Consider the following 21465-nt stretch of genomic DNA (forward strand, 5'->3'; position numbering starts at 1 on the left):
ATATTTTTTTTTTTTTTTTTTTAACATATCATGCTCTGTTTTAAATTTAGTGCTTGTCCTCTGAAGGATGACTTTTGGTTACTGTGTCAGTGGATGTATATGTTACATTTAACTACGTGCTTAACTTTGTATTAGGTATTCTTGAGAAACTTGGGGAGTCAAAATAAATAAGGGAATTAAATCTTTGATCTTACTGGGGGAAGGGAATTTTTCTCAGAGAGGAACTATCTATATAAAAGACAACCAGATAGAATATGGTCCTTGAGGGCCCAGGTTTTCAGTCACTGTGGAATTTTTGGATGACATGAAGAGAGTATGTTCCCTGTTTAAAATCTCTGGTTCTCAGCAGCTACCATTCTCTGAAGTTCAAAGCCAGGCCTCTAACAGAGGCACACGTGGGTGTTGGCAACATCTACCTAGAGGCTGGTTTCTGGCACTTAGGTACCATCTGTCCTCTTCCCTAGAAGAGGTTCTTGATAGTTCTGAGTCTGAGGATTAATTGTAAAGGAAGGCTAAGTAGCCTTCTGGGTTTCCTGCAAGTAGGATGGGATTAGTGTCAGGAGACTGGTTTAGGGTCCTTTATCTACCTCTGACCAACTCTGTGACCTAGCCCAGTTTCCTAATCCATTCATTAATCCGTAGAGGGTTATATCTAGAAAACTAAATGGAGCCTTCCAGCTGTAGCAGTTTTGACTCTATATTCCAGTTCAGCCCCAGAGTTTACAGTCTGTGAGAAATTTATGAGTCTATATAGTTTGTTGAACAGTAAGAGGGCCATAAAGGCTGATAAGTACAATTTGATCACCTCGTGAAAAACCTTGGAAGCTAGAAAAAAGGGTTTGAACTTAATGTTGTTGGCATTTTAGATCTTGAGCACAGAAATGACATGATAAAAGGGATAAGATATATTTGGACTACACAGGAGAGTGATTGAAAGCAGAGAATGTCCTCAATATTTGATAAATGGATGAAATCAGCTAATATTCCTTTTATGGGATGGAGAATAAAATCCTGTGCTTAGATATTATACATATATATTACTATACTTGAAGTTGAACCCAAATCTTTTGTTACATAATTTAAATGCTATCATTTTAATTGATAGAATTCAGAAAAGTCTTGAAGAAAGTACTCAGTAAAATGCAAAATTGAGTGTGGAATGAATAAAAGCAGGGGTAACAATTATAGATTCGGGAATCATTGTCCATGTATAGGTGTAATTAGAATCATTTTGCATGTTTCATACAGTGGCTGCTGACATTTTTCATGACCTGGCCACATAAAGAGTGACAATGTTTGTAAGGTAAACTGGGATGAAGTATGAGGCTCCTGGGGGAGAAGGAGCAGTTGGGCACCCCAGGCCCTACTGACACCCGAGGATTGAGGGAGATCAGGTCTCAGCCTGCCAGGAGCTCACCAGGCGTGTAGCAGAGATGCTGTGCTCCAAGGACCAAGCAAAGTTTCGGGGATGAGAAAATACTTTTCTCCCAATGGCCCTGTCCCTAATCCAGGAAAGCAGGCCGCACACAGAGCAATAGAAGGAAGTGACTTCCAATCTGGCCTTGTCCTGGGCCTGACCTCCTCGTGCCTTCTTCATTTCACTGAAATCACTGTGCTCTGCAGTTTCAGTTCTGTATCAGCCTTTCGTTCTTCTCACAGGAAGGTCGTGCTCTCAGTCAGTACCATCTGAAAACCGTTATTGTTTTTGTCTGCCACCCCAGAGGACTGGTCATCTACTTAGAGGGCTTCTGCACCTGGCTCCTTCCCTTCTGGATGATGCCTGGGGGGGTGTGCACACGTCCGCGTTGACCAACCTCACCACCTAACCTCCTGATTCATCCTCATTCATAGTCAACAAAATTTATTCTCTTCCTTTGGCGAACTTAGTTTTTACATTTAATGTAGCTCTCAGTGAGTGAATGAATGCTGATTGGTTAGTTGGTTGGTTTTTGTTGTTATGTGAGGTGACGTAAGGGATTCTTAAAGTATAGTTAGGGAAAATCCATAAGTCTGCTAATTTCATACTGAAACCCCCCCCCCTCTTTCTGAATACATAAATGCTGATGTTATAAACATTTTCTTTGTAGGTGGAAAAACTGGTGGATTCGTGGAATTCTTACTCTAACTATGATTTCATTGTTTTTCCTGATTATCTATATGGGATCTTTTATGCTGATGCTTCTTGTAAGTATTTTACATTTCCCTAAGCGTCTCTTACTTTGTGTTTCAACATTGATGTGATTGAAATAATTTGAGCATGTCATAAAAAAGAAGGTAATTCAAGATTTGGTAACAGCGAATTTAGTTCCTTTAAGCATTTTCTAGTTCATGAAATGATCTGGATTAATCTCCTCTGTTTGCAGAATGGCCATTCCATGTGTTCACTGAGCAGAGACCAAGTATATGTAACATACCTTTTTGTCAGACATTGTACGAAGCATGAAATAGAACGGAAACACACACACTCATACATGACTTCAGTATTTTTGACTGTTAGCTAGATCCCTAACTTCAAGAAACTCAATCTAATTGCAGAGCCATACAAGTAACCATGTGAATAAATAGGATAGTAAACAAGCGGGGTAAGTCCCGTGATAGGACTTACTGGCAGAGGCACAGTAAAGAGGTACCTAATCCAGCCTGAGAGAGTGATGAGGACAGAGTTTCAGAAGAGCTGGTGCCCAAGCTGAGTCCTGAAGAAGGGGCTGGACAGGGGAAGGCATTCCGGGGTGGGGACATCATGGGCGAGGCAGGGAGGTGATGAGAGCATGTGGTCCGTTGGGGGATTTGCAAGTTGTACATGTGGAGGATGTTTAGGGATGAGACGAGAGGCAAGCAGAAGCCATTCTAGGACTTTGGGATTGTGTTGTGTGTGGGAAGCCAAGTCAGGAAGCCAAACAAGTACTTAAAGCTTTCAGTTCATTTAGCAAGTGCTCCCAGAATGCCTGCTATGTGCCAGGCATTGTGTTATTTCTGGGGTGTGGCGTGGAGATGCTAAGGAAACCTGTCTGTGCTGTCACGGAGTTTACTATCTACACTTTAAAGAACTGACCAGATACATAATTAAAAACTGCAATAACCATTTGAAAAAAAGAAGAGGATGCTATGAGAGCAAAGGGGTGGTCGGGAGACTTTTGAGAGGCATGTGCCCAGCATATGTGCCGTGGTCTGAAGGCTGAGCAGGTAGAGGCAGCGAGGGGAAAGGGGAAGCTTGGGAGAAGGATGGGTCACAGCTGAGGAGTCGTGTGTATAAAAGCTTTGATATGTAAAGAAGCATGAAACATTTGAAGCCTAAAGTGGTGAGAGTGAGCAGAAGAAATGCATTTGTTTAATAAATTCATTACTGGGTGCTGAGCAGTGGTTTAGCAGTGAACAATGAAAGCGTGGGATATGCAGTGTCCCTCTTTTTTACTATTTCTTTTTCTTCATCCCATCTCGATTAATGTAGCCTCTTCTTATGTACTCAGCTCCCTGTCCCCTGGCTGCTCTTGCCCACTTAGAAGTCTCTTTACCTGTGTCACTTGTCTCCCTCCCTTCACGTTCAGTCCTATTCTGCGTGCTGAGCTATAGGCAATATGATACAGTTTTTCTTTTATTCTATAAAAGAATACGTTTTGAATTGAAATTAGACACGATTGGAAAAAAACTGCAACTCCTGAAACCACTTAAAGTAGCTCTTCTAAGCACCATGAAGCCCTTCACTTTTCACTTTTCTCCTCGTCCTCATTCATTTTGCACTTCCTTGGGGATATGAGGGTCACAGAAATGAATTAGAGATTACTTTTTCTGTTCTGTTACTTGGCTGACATCTTGAAGAGCTTTTTCTCAAAAAGAAAAATGGATAATGGATAGGACTGATTGAATGTGAGGGTAGAAGACGCTGAGTCTGAAAGCCAGGTCGGCAGGGGGAGCATTGCCCCCTGTGACTTGGCGTGAGGGGCCCCAGCTCCCAGTCTTCTCACTGTGAACCCAGCCAGGGCTGTGAGGGCCAGTGACCCACGCTGGCCTCGGGACGTGGGCATTTAAGGAGTGAATGTGTGCAGAGCACTTCCAGTGCTGTGTGATGAGTGGGTGAGCCTGGGAAGAAGGGGTTGGATGACGGCAGATAGCTCGGTAAGGCATTGTGGAAGGGACTTCTGAGTGGACCCTGAGGACCTATCAGGGTGGAGTGAGTGCCTGCTGTGACCGGGTCTGAATGGCTGGGTGTGTCAGGAAAAGGCGGGTGATGCCCTTTACCTGGAGTACTGCGCCTTTGAACTGGAAAAATCATTAGGGATCAGATCCAGGAGGGCCTTGCAATACTGCGTGAAGAAGGTTAGGATTTATTTGTAAAGCACTGAAGAGACATTGAAAATACTGAGGATCATTTAAATTGTGATTCCTCTTTAGAAGATAATTTTTATCTAAGACATCGATCGCAAAGCACCAGTCACCTTGATACACTGACTCAGGCTAGTTTGATGGTCTCCCTGTGAATAAGTGACATTGTCTCCAAACTAGACTGGTTGGTGTGGTAACTAGGGCCAGAATTTGTAGATAGAGACTAATTTTTAACTATTCTTTTATGGCAAAATTCAAAACTCCTTTAAAGACATCCTTGTGTATTTGGATTCTGATTTTTTAAAGACAGAATCTTAAGCATACCTAAAGTATTTGGGCTTCATTGTTTATTTTTTCTGCGATGAAAGGAAGATAACATTTTATTACAACAATGGCATTCTGTTATTTCTTTGGTTAGCTTAATCAGAGAAGAATATAAGAAAATTAAAGATCTAGTTAAAGTAGGTTTGAACAGTTACTGCTCTTATTTAGGTTTATTGCATATGCATGCACACACATGTATAGTCTGCTACATTCATAAAGATTTTAATCTCTTAGTTCATGGTAATAAGTGTTCAACTTGCCATTTGCTCTTTAAGTCTTGGAATTGACTTAAGCCACATGCTATATTTATGATATTTATGTTAAGGGAGTATGGATGGATATACACATAAGCACACTGTTGGTATTCAATTGATAGTATTTTTATGTTTTAAATCTTAATTACATTTATATCCCTAACTAGGTCATTTATATTATGAGTCATATACATTGTGTCTAGCTTGCATTTGCCTTATAATATTAGCACTTAAAAATGACTCATTCAAGAGAGTTTTATTAAAATGATAGCTACTATTCTAGGAAATGATAGCTACTATTTTAAGATGGGACTCATGTTCCTTAAAATGAACTTTTCCTTCAGCCTTCTATTTATAGTTCTTTAATTGTTGTATTCACAGCTTGAGATCATATTTTTCTAAATGATGGAGTTACTAAAGCATATTTTGATTTAAAGGCAGATGTGAACATATAAAAGATATTGTAGGGGGCCCCCTTCCACCCCCCAACTTTCTTGGAAACTCTTATAATAATTGTTTTAATATACATTATATAATTTACTTTTAAATAGTGTTTTAATTTTTTCCCCATCACGAGAGTTATAACAGTATATTACAAATACTTTGGAAAATAGATAATTAAAAAAAAAATCACCCCTAACCAGTTATCAATTACCAAAACCCAATTTATACTACCATTTGATATGTTTCCTTTCATCCTTTTTTCTTTCATGTTTTAAAAACCATGATTGTAATCATAATTGACTAAAATTTTGTATCCTGTTCTGTAAACTAAGTATCTTATTGAATGTTTTGTGTTGCTCCACAATCTTTACAACCGTGAGGTTTAATACATTCATCTACTCAATGGAATGGAGTGCATCCCAAGTTATTTAAATCATTGTGTTATTTTTAGACATTCAGGTTATGTTCTGGTTTTTCATTACTGTGAATAACACTATCCTAAACATACTAAAATGTAAACGTTTTTCATATGCAGGATTATTTTAATAGATTCCCAACGTGAAATTAGGCAGTTTCATTTGGATAACCCGTAGGTACATGGTTTAGACTCAACATATTCACATCTGAATTTCTATTCCATCCCTGGCTGTTCTGTACAGATCTATTTCCTGAGGCTTCCCTAATGTTACTGTGTTCCCCTCTCTCCTTTGCCCTCCCTCCCCCCAGTTTCCTCAACCACCAAATCCAGTGAGTTCTCCTCCTCAATGTCTCTTATTCCTTGTACTCCACCGTCTGCCACTGTCGCAGTTAGATGTTCATCCACACTCATCTGGGCAGTGGTATTTTGACTGCCGGACTGTCCCTACTTTTGCTGGCTCTCCGGTCAATTCTTTCTACCTCTGTCATACCTAGATACTCACGTCGCATCACGTCCCTTCATGATCAGCACAAACTCCTGTGCAGTCTTTTGGGCTGTTTTCTATGATTCTGTGACCAGGCTTATCTCTCTCTACGCCTCACCCCCGACCCCCCCCCCCCTTCAGTATTTCAGCAGCGCTGAGGCCCTTGGTTCCATAAATAGCATGGCTTTGCCATTTTATTTTAACATCTAGCATTGTCCCCATTATTTGATTATATCTGTTTAAAAATAACTTTCAATATTATGTACCAAGGTTATTTGAAGGATAATATTTAAATTTCCTCTTCTCTTTATGATACATTTATGACTTTTTCTTGAAAGAACTACTTATAGTAGTTTGGCATAGTAATTTCTTACCATGTGGCTGAAGGGACACATTACATATGTGATTGGACATGGAATAGTGTAGTGGGGGAGAACAGCTTAAGAATATCCTGAGCAGTAGGTTGGGAAAGCTTATTTGTGGAGCTTGTAAAAGAAATCCCAAAGTATGTCCTTGGGCAGTTTGGTAAGCTTGTTCTGTAGGTGACCAGATAGGAATATTTTAGGCTTTATGTGTCTCTGTCACATAATCTTCGATTTCTGTATTTTCTCTCTTAAAAAATAGAAAACTCAGTCTTAGCTCCAGGGCTGTACAAAAAGTGCTCTGGTATACTCTTAGGGGTTGAAAAAGTTAGTCTGCTATATTAATAAAGATTTTAATCTCTTAGTTCAGGGTAATAAGTGTTCAACTTGCCATTTGCTCTTTGAGTCTTGGAATTGACTTAAGCCAAGTGCTGGGTATGATGCTATATCCCCAAGAATTATCTGTACCCAGGTTGGCGGATACAGTAGTTTGAAGGACTACTATATGTACCACCAAAAAGGGATTCATAAATATAAACCCATTTACTAAGTGTGTATATAACGCACTGTGCAAACAGAACTGCATAGATGCGATTGACTGGCCAAAGTGGCTGCAAATGGAGACGGCTGCTTATAGCTTGCCAAAGTAGCACTGCTGGGATTGATTAGAGATGTGGGAGAGCTGGCACCGCCGAGAGAAGGAAAATACCGTGCCCAAACCCCTGCGTGACGGGGTAAAGGAGTTTTAGCCATTTGTTCTACTTTATCCTTGGCAAATAGACTAGGGTGTATGGTTAAAAATAAATACAGAAGGTGCCCAAAAAATGGATACACATTTTAAGAAAGGAAAAAACTATTAAAATTGTAATACTCGATATATTGCCAATAGTAAAAGATGAATACAAGTCATGTGTATACATTTTTTTTGCACCTCCATTATATACAAGCAAACTTTCACACACAATTATTTTCCTAGGGTAACTGAAGAAACAAAATGGACAAAAAGATTGTCTATCTTGAGGTTACTACTAAGAAGTCAAGTAGTAATGAGGATAAAGCTAGTCAACTGTGACCAACCAGACTATATCTCAAGCTTTGAACTACAATGCCACCTCCTACCCCGGGAAGGTCTTCTCAATAAAACATTGTTTTGCTTACCCCTTTGGGATATCACTTGATTTTAGAGACATTGAATATTGAATTTTTGCTACTGACATTTAGAATAATTAAAATGGGTAGGCTAGAGATCTTAAAAATACATATGACAGCAAGCTACTTATTAAATGATGAAGCACAAATGTAATATTGAGAAATGTATGTCAATGTTTTCTCTTGGTTTCAGGTTCTAGGCATCCAAGTGAAATGCTTCCATGAAATTATCACTATAGGTTATAGGGTCTATCGTTCTTATGACCTGCCATGGTTTAGAACCCTAAGCTGGTAAGTAAATTAAAACTTTCAGATATGAAAATATGAGTTATTTCTAAAGTTTGTAAGGGAGGCATTCTGATCAGTCATTATCCACATAGTTTACCTTATAGATTGATTTTAGAGGAAGATAAATAAAAAGAATGCAATTGAATTTTGAAAAGAAGAAAATCACCTTTAGTCTCCCAATACAACTATTTTCTTATCTCCTCTTTCACTCTTTATAGAGGTATCTCATTTATGTTGAATATATACACCATTCTTATACTTTTTAAAAAAAACCCTCAATATTGGACACTTTTAATATCCTTTATAATTACAATTTTAGCAAAACATTTCATTTTTGTAAAATGTTACAAATATGTGTAATCTTGTGCTTTATTTCCCCTTAGTTGACATGAGACCACACATAAAAATCTCTACAAAAATTGAAAGATGAGATATGAAAATAGTTGTGGGTTTTTTGTTGTTGTTGTTTTTGTTTTTAGTGATCAGTGGTTCATTCAGGAGGGGAAAGCCCACACTGAATGTCTGTCTCCCATCCCCACCCCTGCAATCTGGCCCGCCCTTTGTTTAGCCCCCATAGGTGGGGTTGGGGAGGAGTAAGGAGGGATGACCCCACCTTTGCTGTTCATGTTTGGTCTCCTCTCCAGGCCCTGGGCCCCATGACATGCAGCATGAAGGTAGGGGAAGAAGAGGACTTTTGGTTGGGGACAGTGTGTAAGGCACCGTTGTAAATAGCACTGGCAGTTAACCAGCCCATGAAATATTCTGTGTGCACAAATCATGGAAAAATTAGTAAAAAAAAAAAAAAAAAATTACCAAATGATCTTAAGATTTAAAGTTTTCTTATTAAAACTTTCCAGATGTAATTCTTGGTTGTCAAGACCTTGACCAGGAAACATAATTCGATAGTTCATAAATAACCTAACTGGCCATGCCTTTCAATATAGTTGTTTGACTAGTATCAGTCAGAGGGGCCAGTGTCTTATTGAAACAAATGTATCAACTTTTGGGTTCAGAATAGTAAAAAAAATAGTTTCTTGATTTAGGTCATAGCTGATTTTTCCTTCTAGCAATTTTCTTTGAATGGTAAAATCTGTACGGGAAATATTAGGTAGATTAAGTAGTTGGAGAATAATTAAATGCTAAACCGTGCAGGATTGATTCTAAATGTAGAAAAAAGGGGTAGGTCAGGATGGGCTCCAGTGATTGTAGAAAACTTCATGGATAAGGTGAGAGAGACACTGTCACTTGAAATTAAGACAAGCTTTGGCTGGAGACCAGTTCCGGGCTGGGGAAGCTGCAGGCACCAGGTTCCAGGTGTGGGAATGAGGATGCATGTGCTACAGACCAGGAGCTATTCCTGGCCCACCTGAGCAAAAGGTGTTTATTAGGGGAGTGGGCAGAAAGTTGGATTGGGTGGGGTAGGGTCAAAGTTTCTACTGTAGGGGAATAGAAAAATGGTAACACAGCGGATAGAATTGAGAATACTTGCTCATTACTTTGAGAACAGTGGGGTCTAGATCCATTCATGAGAACCAGAGGGAAGCCACCCCTTCCCTCTCTTTCTGCTCTCCTGGCCACCTAGGACTCTGCCCTTCAAAGGATGAGGTGCAGAGGAACTCGAAGGGACTGTATCTCAGCTTTTTCCCCTGGCTCACACAAGCAGCAAGATCTCATGGGTTCTCCCTCTCCCTGGGGGAAACGATATATATACCAGAACTGGGAGAGCTGGCACAGCCGAGAGAAGGAAAATACCATGCCCAAACCCCTGGGTGATTGGGTAAAGGTGTTTTAGCCATTTGTTCTGATAGTACCTTTATCCTTGGGCAAATATACTAGGGTGTATGGTTAAAAATACATACAGAGGGTGTCCAAAAATGGATACACATTTTAAGAAAGGAAAAAACTATTAAAGTTGTAATATTCAATATATACCGATAATAAAAGATGAATACAAATCGTATGTATACATTTTTTTGGCACCTCCATTATATACAAGCAAACTTGCACATACAGTTATTTTCCTAGGGTAACTGAAGAAACAAAATGGACAAAAAGATTGTCCATCTTGAGATGGACAACCTCAAGAAGTCAAGTAGTAATGAGGATAAAACTAGTCAACTGTGACCAACCAGACTAAATCCCTCAAACTTTGAACTACAGTATAGTTTAAAGTTTGATCTATATAGTTTTTAAGTTTCTTGAAGAGATTTTTACCTGCAGCTACCTGCTAGCCCCCGCTGCTACCCCTTAAAAGTCACTGCTCAGTCGGAGTCCGTCTGGAGCATTGAGGAGAGGGAGAAAGATTCCAATATGTGCCAGGCAGGTGGGAATTTGGCTTAGGATCTCTACTATTATATTAAAAAGCATTAGAGCTGTGAGTAGTTGGGAGTGAATTTTCATTTTAAACTTAATACCGTGTGTGTGTGTGTAGTAAATAAAGGTATGAACTAAATTCAGTATTTTGTTGACAGATAAGTTTGAAATTAAATCTAAGACAGGAAAAAAGGCATTTTGATGGAATATATCCAGAGCTGGTCTTCTGAACTTGGTTTTGATCTTTGTGTCACTATCATAATGTAGAGAGAATAGTTTTGTGGCAGTTGAAGGGGGAAAAAGCTTCAAATATAAAAAAGCTAATTGTTTTTAAATTACAGGTACTTTCTACTGTGTGTAAACTACTTTTTCTATGGAGAGACTTTAGCTGATTACTTTGCTACATTTGTTCAAAGAGAAGAGCAACTTCAGTTCCTCATTCGCTACCACAGATTTATATCATTTGCCCTCTATCTGGCGGGTAAGTTAGCAGAAATATTCTATATTGATATGTAGCTAATATATTTTACATGTTTATCTTTGTTTATGTTATTTAAATTCATAACATCCTTTGTTACATTTTAATCCAGCTTTTCTTAATTGTCCCATGTAGAAAGCTATTATATTTTTTTCATTAGGTTCTTAAACAGCAATCACTACCTAATGGTGGTTTAAAAAAGTACTTGCTTAATAGTCACTCTATACATGACAGTTTTCTTTGCAAATTGTAGTAAAGAAACTTTTAAATATATGGATTGATAATTAAAAACCAAGTGAAATTTACAAAGAAACTTTCACATTTATATTGCTTTATTTGTCCCAAGGAAATAGAGTTTTCATGTAGATTTAATCAGGGTACTTAGTTTTCCTAACATGGTTTATTATATATTCATCACACACACACACACACACACACACTTTATGTGTATATATATATATATTGCATATATTTGCTTATAGTATGCTATACCAAATGTTTCTTATGATGTTAGATTAAGAATCAGATAATTAGGATAAAATTAGAATTAATAGATTTCTTTTCCATAAAAGTTTACCAAATTAAATAAAAATACTGAGGGCTGATCTTAGAAACCAACTGCTATTTATGGCAATCTATGAAAAATTGCTTTGTATCTCAAATTATTGGCATTTTAAGTGTGCTTTTTGTTGAGATCATTGTGTCTTTACATGCAGTTTTAAGGAGTAATAGAAATATCCTTTATAGGCTTTCCCTAGTTTCCACCAGTGTAATATTTTGCAAAACTGCTGTATAATATCACACGCAGATGCTGACATTATTACAGTCTTACAGATATACTTTTAAAATGCAAGCTTGTAGTTAAGTTAGGAGCTACTGGGTTAAATGACGAAACTTCCAATATAGATTTATATTTATGTTAATATTTATATCTATGTTTATATTTAATATATTATGTATTTATATATTATATTTAATATATTTAATATATTATATATCTATATATTATAAATATATATAATATATAGGTATAATATATGAATATATTAGTATATTTATATTAGTATTCTCTATCTGTTATTTTACGTGTGGCCTAAGTATGGTCCAGTTAGACCATAAGCACCAATTTGTGTGTCTCTTGTTTTTTTAATCCCCAGTGCCTAGTGCAGGGTCTGGCATTTAGGTTCCCGATACTTATTTGTTGGATGACTAATCAAGAGGCTGAGAACAAGCACATTCACACACAGTGCTTCTTAGAGCTCTTTTCTCAGCATCAGTGTTCTGTTTGCTGAGTCTTGAGGCTTTACTGGTGATTGCTGAAGTGGTTAGCAGCATGGATGAGCTTACTCTAGCAAATGCAGTTAGACTTTGAAACAGGAGTAAGGAAATAGAAAGTATGCTAGGCTGAGCTATTTGTACCTGTCTCTCAAGTTGTGCTGTGAAAGTCTTTGGAATTCTTTTTGTTAAACAATATTCCAGGAATTCTGTCAACATTTTAGTTCTAACCTTGGAAAGTATAGATTTAAAAAGCAGAGATAGCCCAAGCTATTTCATTAACATTGAATTTTATTAAAGTAAAACATAGGTATCTCCCGGTCTGACCCCTCACCAAGGCCCATGAGATTAAATGACTTGTTTACTAACATACAAAATGACTCATTGACTAGGACCCAGAAGTCATTCTGACATTCATATCATTGTGTTGTAAAATGAATTTAACTGATAGCAAAGAGAAAATCAGTGAGGCTGAAAATAATAGGACAGACATTTTCTCTAACGTCTAGATATATTTTTTAAAAGATCTTGGTGATTTTGGATTTGGGACTCTTTAGAAACCACAGTATTCATGTGATGAGATGTCTAGCAGTGATGGGTGAATAAGCTTAAGATTTTTGACCCTTAATATCATTACCATCTATTTAGTCAACTAGTGATTTTTGGGTTTTTTGCTTGTATTTACGAGTATTCATGGCCAACGTTTTTTATTTCTTTTTAAAAACCCTTAAGGAGAAGGTGTGACTTGAATATAATACTTTGAATTCAAGAAAAGCAATGGACATATAAAATTAAATTATAGCTAAAATTAATGCATAATTAAGGTTTCCCCCAAACATCCTGAATATCTTTTACCTCAAAGAATGTTGATGAAATCTTTAGAAAAATGTCACAAATAACTGTTCACAAAGGACTGTATCTCCAAAACTACTTGTAATTTGTGAATTTAAGTCTATTAGAAATTATACACATGCTACTATTGTTCTACAACTTAAACTCGCCATGCAGATTAATAGAAAATTTTTAGCTAATATAATCATTGGTTTGTGTGACAGTTTCTAAATTTCTACAATGCATAGTCACTTGAAAATTTCCTAAACAACTCAGATGTGGTTAGTCTAGTATCTGAATATGGGCATACATAATGCTGTGCACTTCTGAATTTATTTAACATGATGTTTGAAACGTTTCGGAGTTTTGAATAGTTATGTAAGTGTAATGAAAAATTTAGTCACATGAAAGACTGAGGCACGAGTCACTAAGCTCCAGTATTTAATTCGGCGTCCATCTTCATGTCTGCTATTTGAATTAAAGACTATATGCATTTATTGAACTGGTTAATCATGAATAGTAAATCTTAAAAACAACTTTATTATTTCTTTATATTTTCTATCTCAACTATATTATGAATTGAAATTGAATAGACATTGAATAAGAATGTCTGTGTCATTCAATTTTTATATCTCATGTCTGATACATCTTAAATACTTAATAAATATTTTTTGATTGTCCATTTTTTTTTTGAAATTCCATTCTTTGGACTTCTCATTGTCTTTTTCCTCCTTTACTTTTCCTGACCAGGGTAGAAATCTCATTGTTTTTTGCTCTTTTTGAATATACCTGTCTTTAGTCCACTGGGAACTGGATCTCCCTAACCATCTGAGAACTCCTTGATACGAGGGAACAGCTCTGTAGGGACAGCACCAGGCACAGGGCTGTGTACATAAATGGTGATCACTAAGTGTAACTAAACATATCATCAAGAACTGTATGTTAGGAAGCATTTTAAATGAATACTTTTATTTACGGTACTGTAATAAAGCCTATGATTTTATTTGGAAATATAACTATACAAATACTCTTTGTATTTAGGGAAAAAGTAAACCTATGGATCAAAATGTACAAAGTTACTCTTTCCATAGATTTACTGAACTATCATACGCACGTGTTTTTACACATTTAATCATAAAACATACATACAACTTTATGGTTGCAAATGAAAAAGTAAATTCACGTATGTTATTTTTCAGACTATTTTTCCTTTTTTGTCCTAAAAGAAAGGGTGTATTGAGCCACATGCTAGCCAGGAAAAGGACCAGGTCCTGGGACATGCAGTCTAACCCACCAAAAACAGGGCTAGATGGACTACACGACCATGTCCCCAGGTTGTTTTTCTTCAAAAATAATATTTAACCTTAGATATGCTAGGAAAACACATTAAACCCCCGCCCCCCATTTGGAAGAATGGTATTACCTTAATGTCTCTAGGAGACAAATAATTCTGTCTTTGATTAGAGCACCCTAAAAAGCTGCATGTTATTGGTTGATATACTGGTGAAATTGGATCAGGTAAAAGTGAGTTGCCAAGACTGTCCTGGATAAAATTACCATTATGAAAATACTGAATGATTCTGCTGGTAATTTCATTTGGAGAAATGCTTAAGAGTGAATGGTATTATATACCATTGTATATAATATGTCAAGATAGAGAAAACCATACATGTTGGAGTAGTTTTTGTGAGGAGATAATTCCTAGTTAATGATGTTGAGAAGTTCCCAAGGTGGTGCTGGGAGCCCCAGTGGGGTCCGTTTGGATCTAAGGGGAGGTTCCAGAGGCATCTGTGTTGTCTCTGCTTTGCTGTTACCCTGTTTACCTCTGAACCAAGTCTAATCTACATTCGCCCCCTTAACCATAGACCAATGGCATAAAACAACATAGGAATTACATTACTTGAGCCAGAAAATAAGTCTACCTGCTGTAGGAGAAAAACTTAAAAGCCATCCTTTTAAAGAGGTCTTTTAAACTACTGGTGATTTCAGTGCTGAATTCCATGTTTTAACCCCTCCCCGCTTGCTTTCTTTCAGTCTCTCAAGAAAGTGACATAGTTGTGCCTCTGCTTAGAAAATGTTTCCATATTTCTTTTGTAGTTCAACCAGTCAGATTATTCTATAGGTGACCAGGAGGAGGTGAGGTGGGATCTGGGAGCCAGTATGCATTCTCTTCCTCTCTCACCATTCTTCACACTGACATTTCAAATCAGCCATCAAAATATAGCTCAAGGCAGTTGCTATTTGATTCTTTGCTCTGGTCAAAGTAGTATAAACCTTACTTACTCTAGTGGGTAGAATTGCCTTGGTAAGTATAATTTAGATGTACAAAGTGTTTATTTCATACGGGAAAAGTTAGCTGACAATTCATTTTCTGTCTCAGTCTCTAAAGATGTTGCAGAATAGAATGCCTGGGTGGCTGTTTATCTGAAATTGAACTTGGTTTATGCATTTCTAATATCTACCTCGGTGAAAATTATTTATCTCTAGAATTTTATGGACATATTTGGCAAAAAGTGCTTCATATTACCTCCCATTATTTTAGTACATGATTTTTAGATTTCATTTAATTAGGTAGAATTTTTATTTAGTAAAATTTCATTCTAATAAATTTGTAGGATGTAACCATAAATACAAATGCTGTCTGTAGATCTTGAAATGATTAAGAATATTATATTATAATATGGTTCTGAGAAATTTCAAGTCACTCTTGGCCTGAATTTTGCTGATAATGGTTTATGGAACCACATGACTCTTAAGGGTCAATAGGATCTGAGGGTTTAACTGCTCTTTAGCCTTGTGATAATCAGTAAATTAATGAAGACCTTTGTGCATTTTTCTTTATCTGTAATATGGAGATAATACTAGGTACCTGCATCATACGCATGTTGGAAGGATTAAATGAGTTATGCTTGTGAAATGCTGAGACAAGAGCCTGGAACATAATAAGTGTTCAACAGGTGTTAGCTGCCATAATAATTATTAATTTTTGTATTATGTAGAGATTGAAACATTCTATATACATACACTTGGTGGATTGATACAGCAAATACATTTTATTCAACTGCAATTCAAGATCTGTTTTTCTATGTCCACATATTAGCAAGGACTAATCCACTTAATGCAGAGGATATTTATTGAATTTATGACATGGAATATACTAGGCATTTTGGAGCATATAAGATTGTTTCCCTCAAGCAACTTTTACTTAAAATGCTTAATATAAGAGTAGGAGAGATGGCATATCAGTAAGTGACTAGAATATGCCAGACATGGTGTAGAAAATTGGCTCATTTGAGCTTAGTGAAGCTTACACTTTGTAACAAATTGCACAACAAGCATATGTTTTTTGTTCTTGAACAGGTTTCTGCATGTTTGTGCTGAGCTTGGTGAAGAAACATTATAGGCTGCAGTTTTATATGGTATGTACTACCCATTACTTTGTAGTCTTTATATATCTTTACCTTTTAATTATTTTTTCTGTAGTGGAAAGATACAGTCTAATCTGCTGGTTGTTGCTTAAATGTGAGAGATTTTTGAGGGTTTTAAAATTTTAACTGGTTTCAAAGTTTCCTAAAAACTTTTTCTTTGAATACTTTCAAAGGCTATAAAATTGAAATCAATTATTTGGATTCCCTAAATTTGTAGAAATTTGAAGCATTTCAGTAGTTTCCTGAACAGTTAGTAAGTCTGGGAAGCATCTACCATATTTCTCTCTATGGAAAATAACTATGATTTACTAGCTCTTAGTTGAGCATAAAGGGAACAGAGCATATTATTTTTTTGGTAGCTATGGTTAGTCATACCATTGCATAATTCTTTTTGGCCTAAGGTATTTTATTCAGTTTATCATTGAACAGCATTCAGTGTTTTATGAAATTTATCACTGTATATGATGAACTTCACTTATTTTCTAAAAAGGCAGCTATTTATAAGATCAAAATGAAAAATATAGTATTTAGATCTGTGAATTCATGTATTATAATGCTTGTTTTAGATTTGGAATATATTTTCCTATTCTGTATGCTTTGCTTTTTTCTATTAGACTTCCTGCTAAGCGTTAGTGCTGAGAAATTGTATTATTTCTTACATTTCTAACTTCTGGAGATATCGAGGGAAAAATCTCAGTGAAAAAAATCTAGAAACCATCAGGACAAATTACAAATAATAGGATAAATGTATGGGGGGTGGCCGGTTAGCTCAGTTGGTTAGAGTGCAGTGTTCATAACACCAATGTTGCTGGTTCGATTCCCACATGGGCCAGTGAGCTGTACCCTCCACAACTAGACTGAAAACAACTACTTGACTTGGAGCTGATGGGTCTTGGAGAAACACACTGTTCTCCAATATTCCCCAATAAAAATTAAAAAAAAAAATCATGTATGCATTTTTAAGCAACCAGGATAAAGAGAACTGGATCCTTTAAGCAGATAAAAATAAAACACCAATTGGTATATTATTTTCTGAAATAGAAAATACGTTATTATGGATAAATCAAAATCCTAAGAATTTTGAAAAGTCACTTTATAAATTTTAATTAAAATTATGATACTAGTACATAGAAACATTAGCTTTTTTCCCATTGTCATTCTGATGATACGAAATGATGACAGTCATTCTGATGATACTGAAAGTTGCTGAAGTGGCCCTCTCGCAGGCTAGATGGAATGGAAACACAGAGGCCTTTGAAAACAAATTGGAAACTGAATACTGTCATTGATCAGCGCTGTGAAGAGACTTTCAAATCTGAAAAGATGGAGCTTAAGGACAATTGATCCCTGCTGGTTTGATTGAAATTAGAAATAACTCTTGATGGGAAACATGAACTCTTAAAGGAAAATAGAGTTGAGCATTTTTAATAACTACAGAATGCAGCCAGAGTAAAATGTCCCCCTCTAAGTGCCATAAACACACCATAAATTTCTCATTATCATTTTAATCTAATGATTCAAGATTATGGTTTATTTTTAAGTTTTTAAAATTTATCTCAGTATTATTAGCATTCCATTTGTGTGTAAATTAAGATTACTTTTTTAAATGTTCTCATGGTTATACAGGTCCAGTAGGCACCGGAATGAATATAATTTGCTAATGGCATTTATTTTATGACCTTATCTTACAGAATGTAACCAAAAGTCATGCTAAAAATTTCTGTTTAAAAATTGCTGTTGCTTTCTGGGCTGCACTGTTCAGTTGTGTTCACTAATTATTGTATCGTTGGGCTATTAACAGTTCGCATGGACTCATGTCACTTTACTGATAACAGTTACTCAGTCACATCTTGTCATCCAAAATCTGTTTGAAGGCATGATATGGTAAGGGAACAGTATTATGCTGCTTTGTATTTCTGTCATAGCACTTTTAAAGCTCTTTCACATTGGACTAAAACTTACAGATTTCTACTAAAATGTACTATTTGTTGTTGCTCTATTCCATTAAAATACCTTCCTGAGTTCTGTGTACTACTTGACACCTGAAGACAAACGCTTTGTTAACAACTGGAAGACTTCCTTATTTAAGTTCCAAATAAAATGTAGAAAAGCCTCATAAAAGCTCCAAACCATTACTTTTTTAGGTTTTACTCCATTTTAATGTGACTTTTTACAAAGCATAGTTTTTTTATTTATGTGGAATGCAAAAAGGGCATGAAAGTTTGCTTGTAAACAGTGCGCTGGCAGCGCATTTTCTCTAGGTGAAAATTGGGTAGGTTCTGGTCTGCTCGTATCAAGGAATAGGTGTCCAGATTTTGATGTATGGAGTTAGTTGCTGTACAGCAGTGACTTGCAGATTAAGAAAACATTTGTAATAAGTTAAAAATTACTTTAAAATTATTAAAATTAATATTAACAAGTAGAGTGGAGAAAAATGATTTTAAGAAATCTGACCATATTTTCCCACATTCTTTTTAAACCCATTAATTTAAATCCTTTACAGTTGATTGATTTTTGTAAAAATGTATTATTTTCTTGACAGCTTTTTTTTTTTTTAAACCAAGCTGTGTGTGTATGTGTGTGTGTAAACAGAATCATTTTAAGATTGTCTTCCATATACAAACTTGTAATTGATGGGGGGAAGTTACTGAAATTAGTAGGTTCTGTACAATTAGTAGGGTTTAATGCAACTATAGGCTAAGATAGAATTAAAATTGATAATTTTTCCTGAAAGAGAATTTATATGAAGAGCTTGGTATAAATATATCAGATTATACTCTATGTAAAAAAATGACTCATGTTCATTTTGAAACTGTTTTAAAAATTCTTTGTATAATTATTACTTGTTCCTCATAAAACTGAAATTTGAAAGTCCACAGCTATAGAAATTAATTATTTAATATTAAAATTAAATTGACAATTTAATATCTTTCTTAGCAATTTTCTCCTTTTATGTTAGTTTATTAATTAATTTTGCTCTGCTTAATTGCTAAATGGGCAACTTTGGTTGATATTTAATATTTCTAATAATGTTTTGGCAAGTGTTTTGTCTGGACTAGGCTGCAGTGTAATTCAAAGGTTTATTGTATTGGTTCATTATGACTCATAATCTGTGTAAATATTTGTTACTTAATCGTATGAACTTTATTCTGCTGACTTTTTTTGTTTTTAAAGGTTCCTTGTCCCAATATCAAGTGTTATCTGCAATGACATCACTGCTTACCTTTTTGGATTTTTTTTTGGGAGAACTCCATTAATTAAGGTAATGGAAAAATATCACAAGCAATCCACTACCATAACCTTAAAGATTAGCCACTGGAGAAAATTTGCAACAATTTGGTGCTGTTGCACGTTTTTATTTTCCTTGGCTGCACTTAGCAGCCAGAATGTAGGGGCAGTGAGCCGTATTTCCCAATGATGCCATCTGGGTTCATCATCAAATATATTCTGTTGGCTCCATTAGTTATACTTCTCTCATGAAGGCTCATTTCATCTTGCTGCTGTTTTCCTTCCCTTAGCTATGGTGTAGTTCTTTATTCTGCTCCCCAATAGCCCTTTCCTTGACTCTGTTCTCCCTTCAGCTATCTCATCTACCCCCTTTTTCCAAACTTTTTGAAAGTGTACATTGTACCATTTTCATAGTCTCATATCATTTGTAAGACTTTTACACCCAAACTCATTTCAAAAAAAAAAAAGTAAGGCCCTACAATAAAATACTGATAATGCAAGTATAAGGAAAAGTTAAGGTAAGGAAAAGGAAAATACACATGAGCAGACCATGTTCTTTTGCCTTAGATTTGGTAAATCGAGGCGAAGAAGGAAATCAATTAAGTTATAACTTCTCATTTTGGGAAGAAAGAAACAAACCAATTCTTTGTGGGACAACCGATCTTGTCCTTCAAAAAACCTTCCATGAATTCTTTCCCACATAGGCTTCCAGCACATAGCACCAGGCTGAGCTGTAGGGATACAAGCCAGTTATATATTTTTTAACAGTTTCTAAAACTGCTTGAGCACAAGAGAAAGTAATTAAGCATTCAAGGTTTCTATGCCAGCTGAGTTTTTGGCTTAAGAAGCCTTCAGAGAGGCTGTTACGGCTATAGAAGCCTCACTGTCTGATTTTGAATATAGATTTCTAGTGAATTTATCAGGCTGGATTAGTTGTATAATATACTCAGATGTAATTAAACAAGTACACCTCTAAATCAATATGCTATGGATCAATCCAATTTGATAAGCTATCTTTAAAATACTCAGCAGGCACTTCTGTATTGGAGTCAACTCCCACTTCATGACAATAACACTGAATCATCTGTCTGAGGAGAGGTTGTATATCAGTTCCTTCACGATGGCAGAATTGTCAGATCTGTCAAGTAACCACTTCTGCCAACCCTCTTGGCTTTGAGCTTTATGAACATCATACAGACAGGAGGTCTATAAAGAGTTCGTGTAGCTTAGCTATCACTCGTTTCTGACTGCAGAGACTTCCCTCAGGTATTTATTTGGTGTCTGTCCCGTTGTTTAGCCGAAAGGATCATGACAGAAGCCATCAGGGATCTCCTGGTGACCAGCTCCCCACACCTCAGTGCTTATGCTACTCAGTCCTCAGGCTGTGAGTACAGTCCACCCCTAAATCTTTTCCTCCTGCCGCTGCATCACCAAGTTCCTGACCTTCCTCCAGATTCCTCTGCCTGAATGTCACATTGATAGAGAAACATTAGCTCTAAACATTCTCATTTCTTCATGGAGACAGACATAGATGTGACCAAAGGGAGAAGGATAGATGAATACTTGTGGAGCAAATACTGGATCTGTGGCTATGGACCCTTTTGCCATTTTAGAAAGAGGTCTGTTGTAGGTATGGCCTTTGGGAATATATGGAAATCTGGTGTGCTGTAATGTCCATGTTCTGTTGTACTCGTTCTATTTTTGCTGTATGTCAAATGTTTGAGGGCCTAATATGTGTTAGATACTACTAAAGAGATTTGCACAAATAAATCTGGACCATGGAATGAAGGAAAAAGGGTTGCAAAGCCATTCCAATAGGAAAAAGGGAAGGAGAGGTGTACAGGATCTTGTGGAAATTCACTGAGCAGA

The 21465-nt window shown here is 36.3% G+C and overlaps 1 protein-coding gene across 1 annotated transcript in view; it reads left to right on the top strand.

Moving 5' to 3' along the window:
- CDS1 (CDP-diacylglycerol synthase 1) overlaps window positions 1–21465 on the top strand; it is a 51353-nt gene that overhangs the window by 16722 nt on the left and 13166 nt on the right. Inside the window, exons 3-8 of the mRNA XM_019731301.3 lie at window positions 2088–2184; window positions 7949–8046; window positions 10698–10837; window positions 16301–16359; window positions 18170–18252; window positions 19543–19630. Of these exons, the coding sequence (XP_019586860.3) occupies window positions 2088–2184; window positions 7949–8046; window positions 10698–10837; window positions 16301–16359; window positions 18170–18252; window positions 19543–19630 (565 nt within the window). The remainder of the gene's footprint in view (window positions 1–2087; window positions 2185–7948; window positions 8047–10697; window positions 10838–16300; window positions 16360–18169; window positions 18253–19542; window positions 19631–21465) is intronic.

This window comes from Rhinolophus sinicus, chromosome 1, assembly GCF_057876585.1.
Source record: "Rhinolophus sinicus isolate RSI-liver-muscle chromosome 1, RSI-T2T, whole genome shotgun sequence".
Classification (NCBI taxonomy): domain Eukaryota; kingdom Metazoa; phylum Chordata; class Mammalia; order Chiroptera; family Rhinolophidae; genus Rhinolophus; species Rhinolophus sinicus.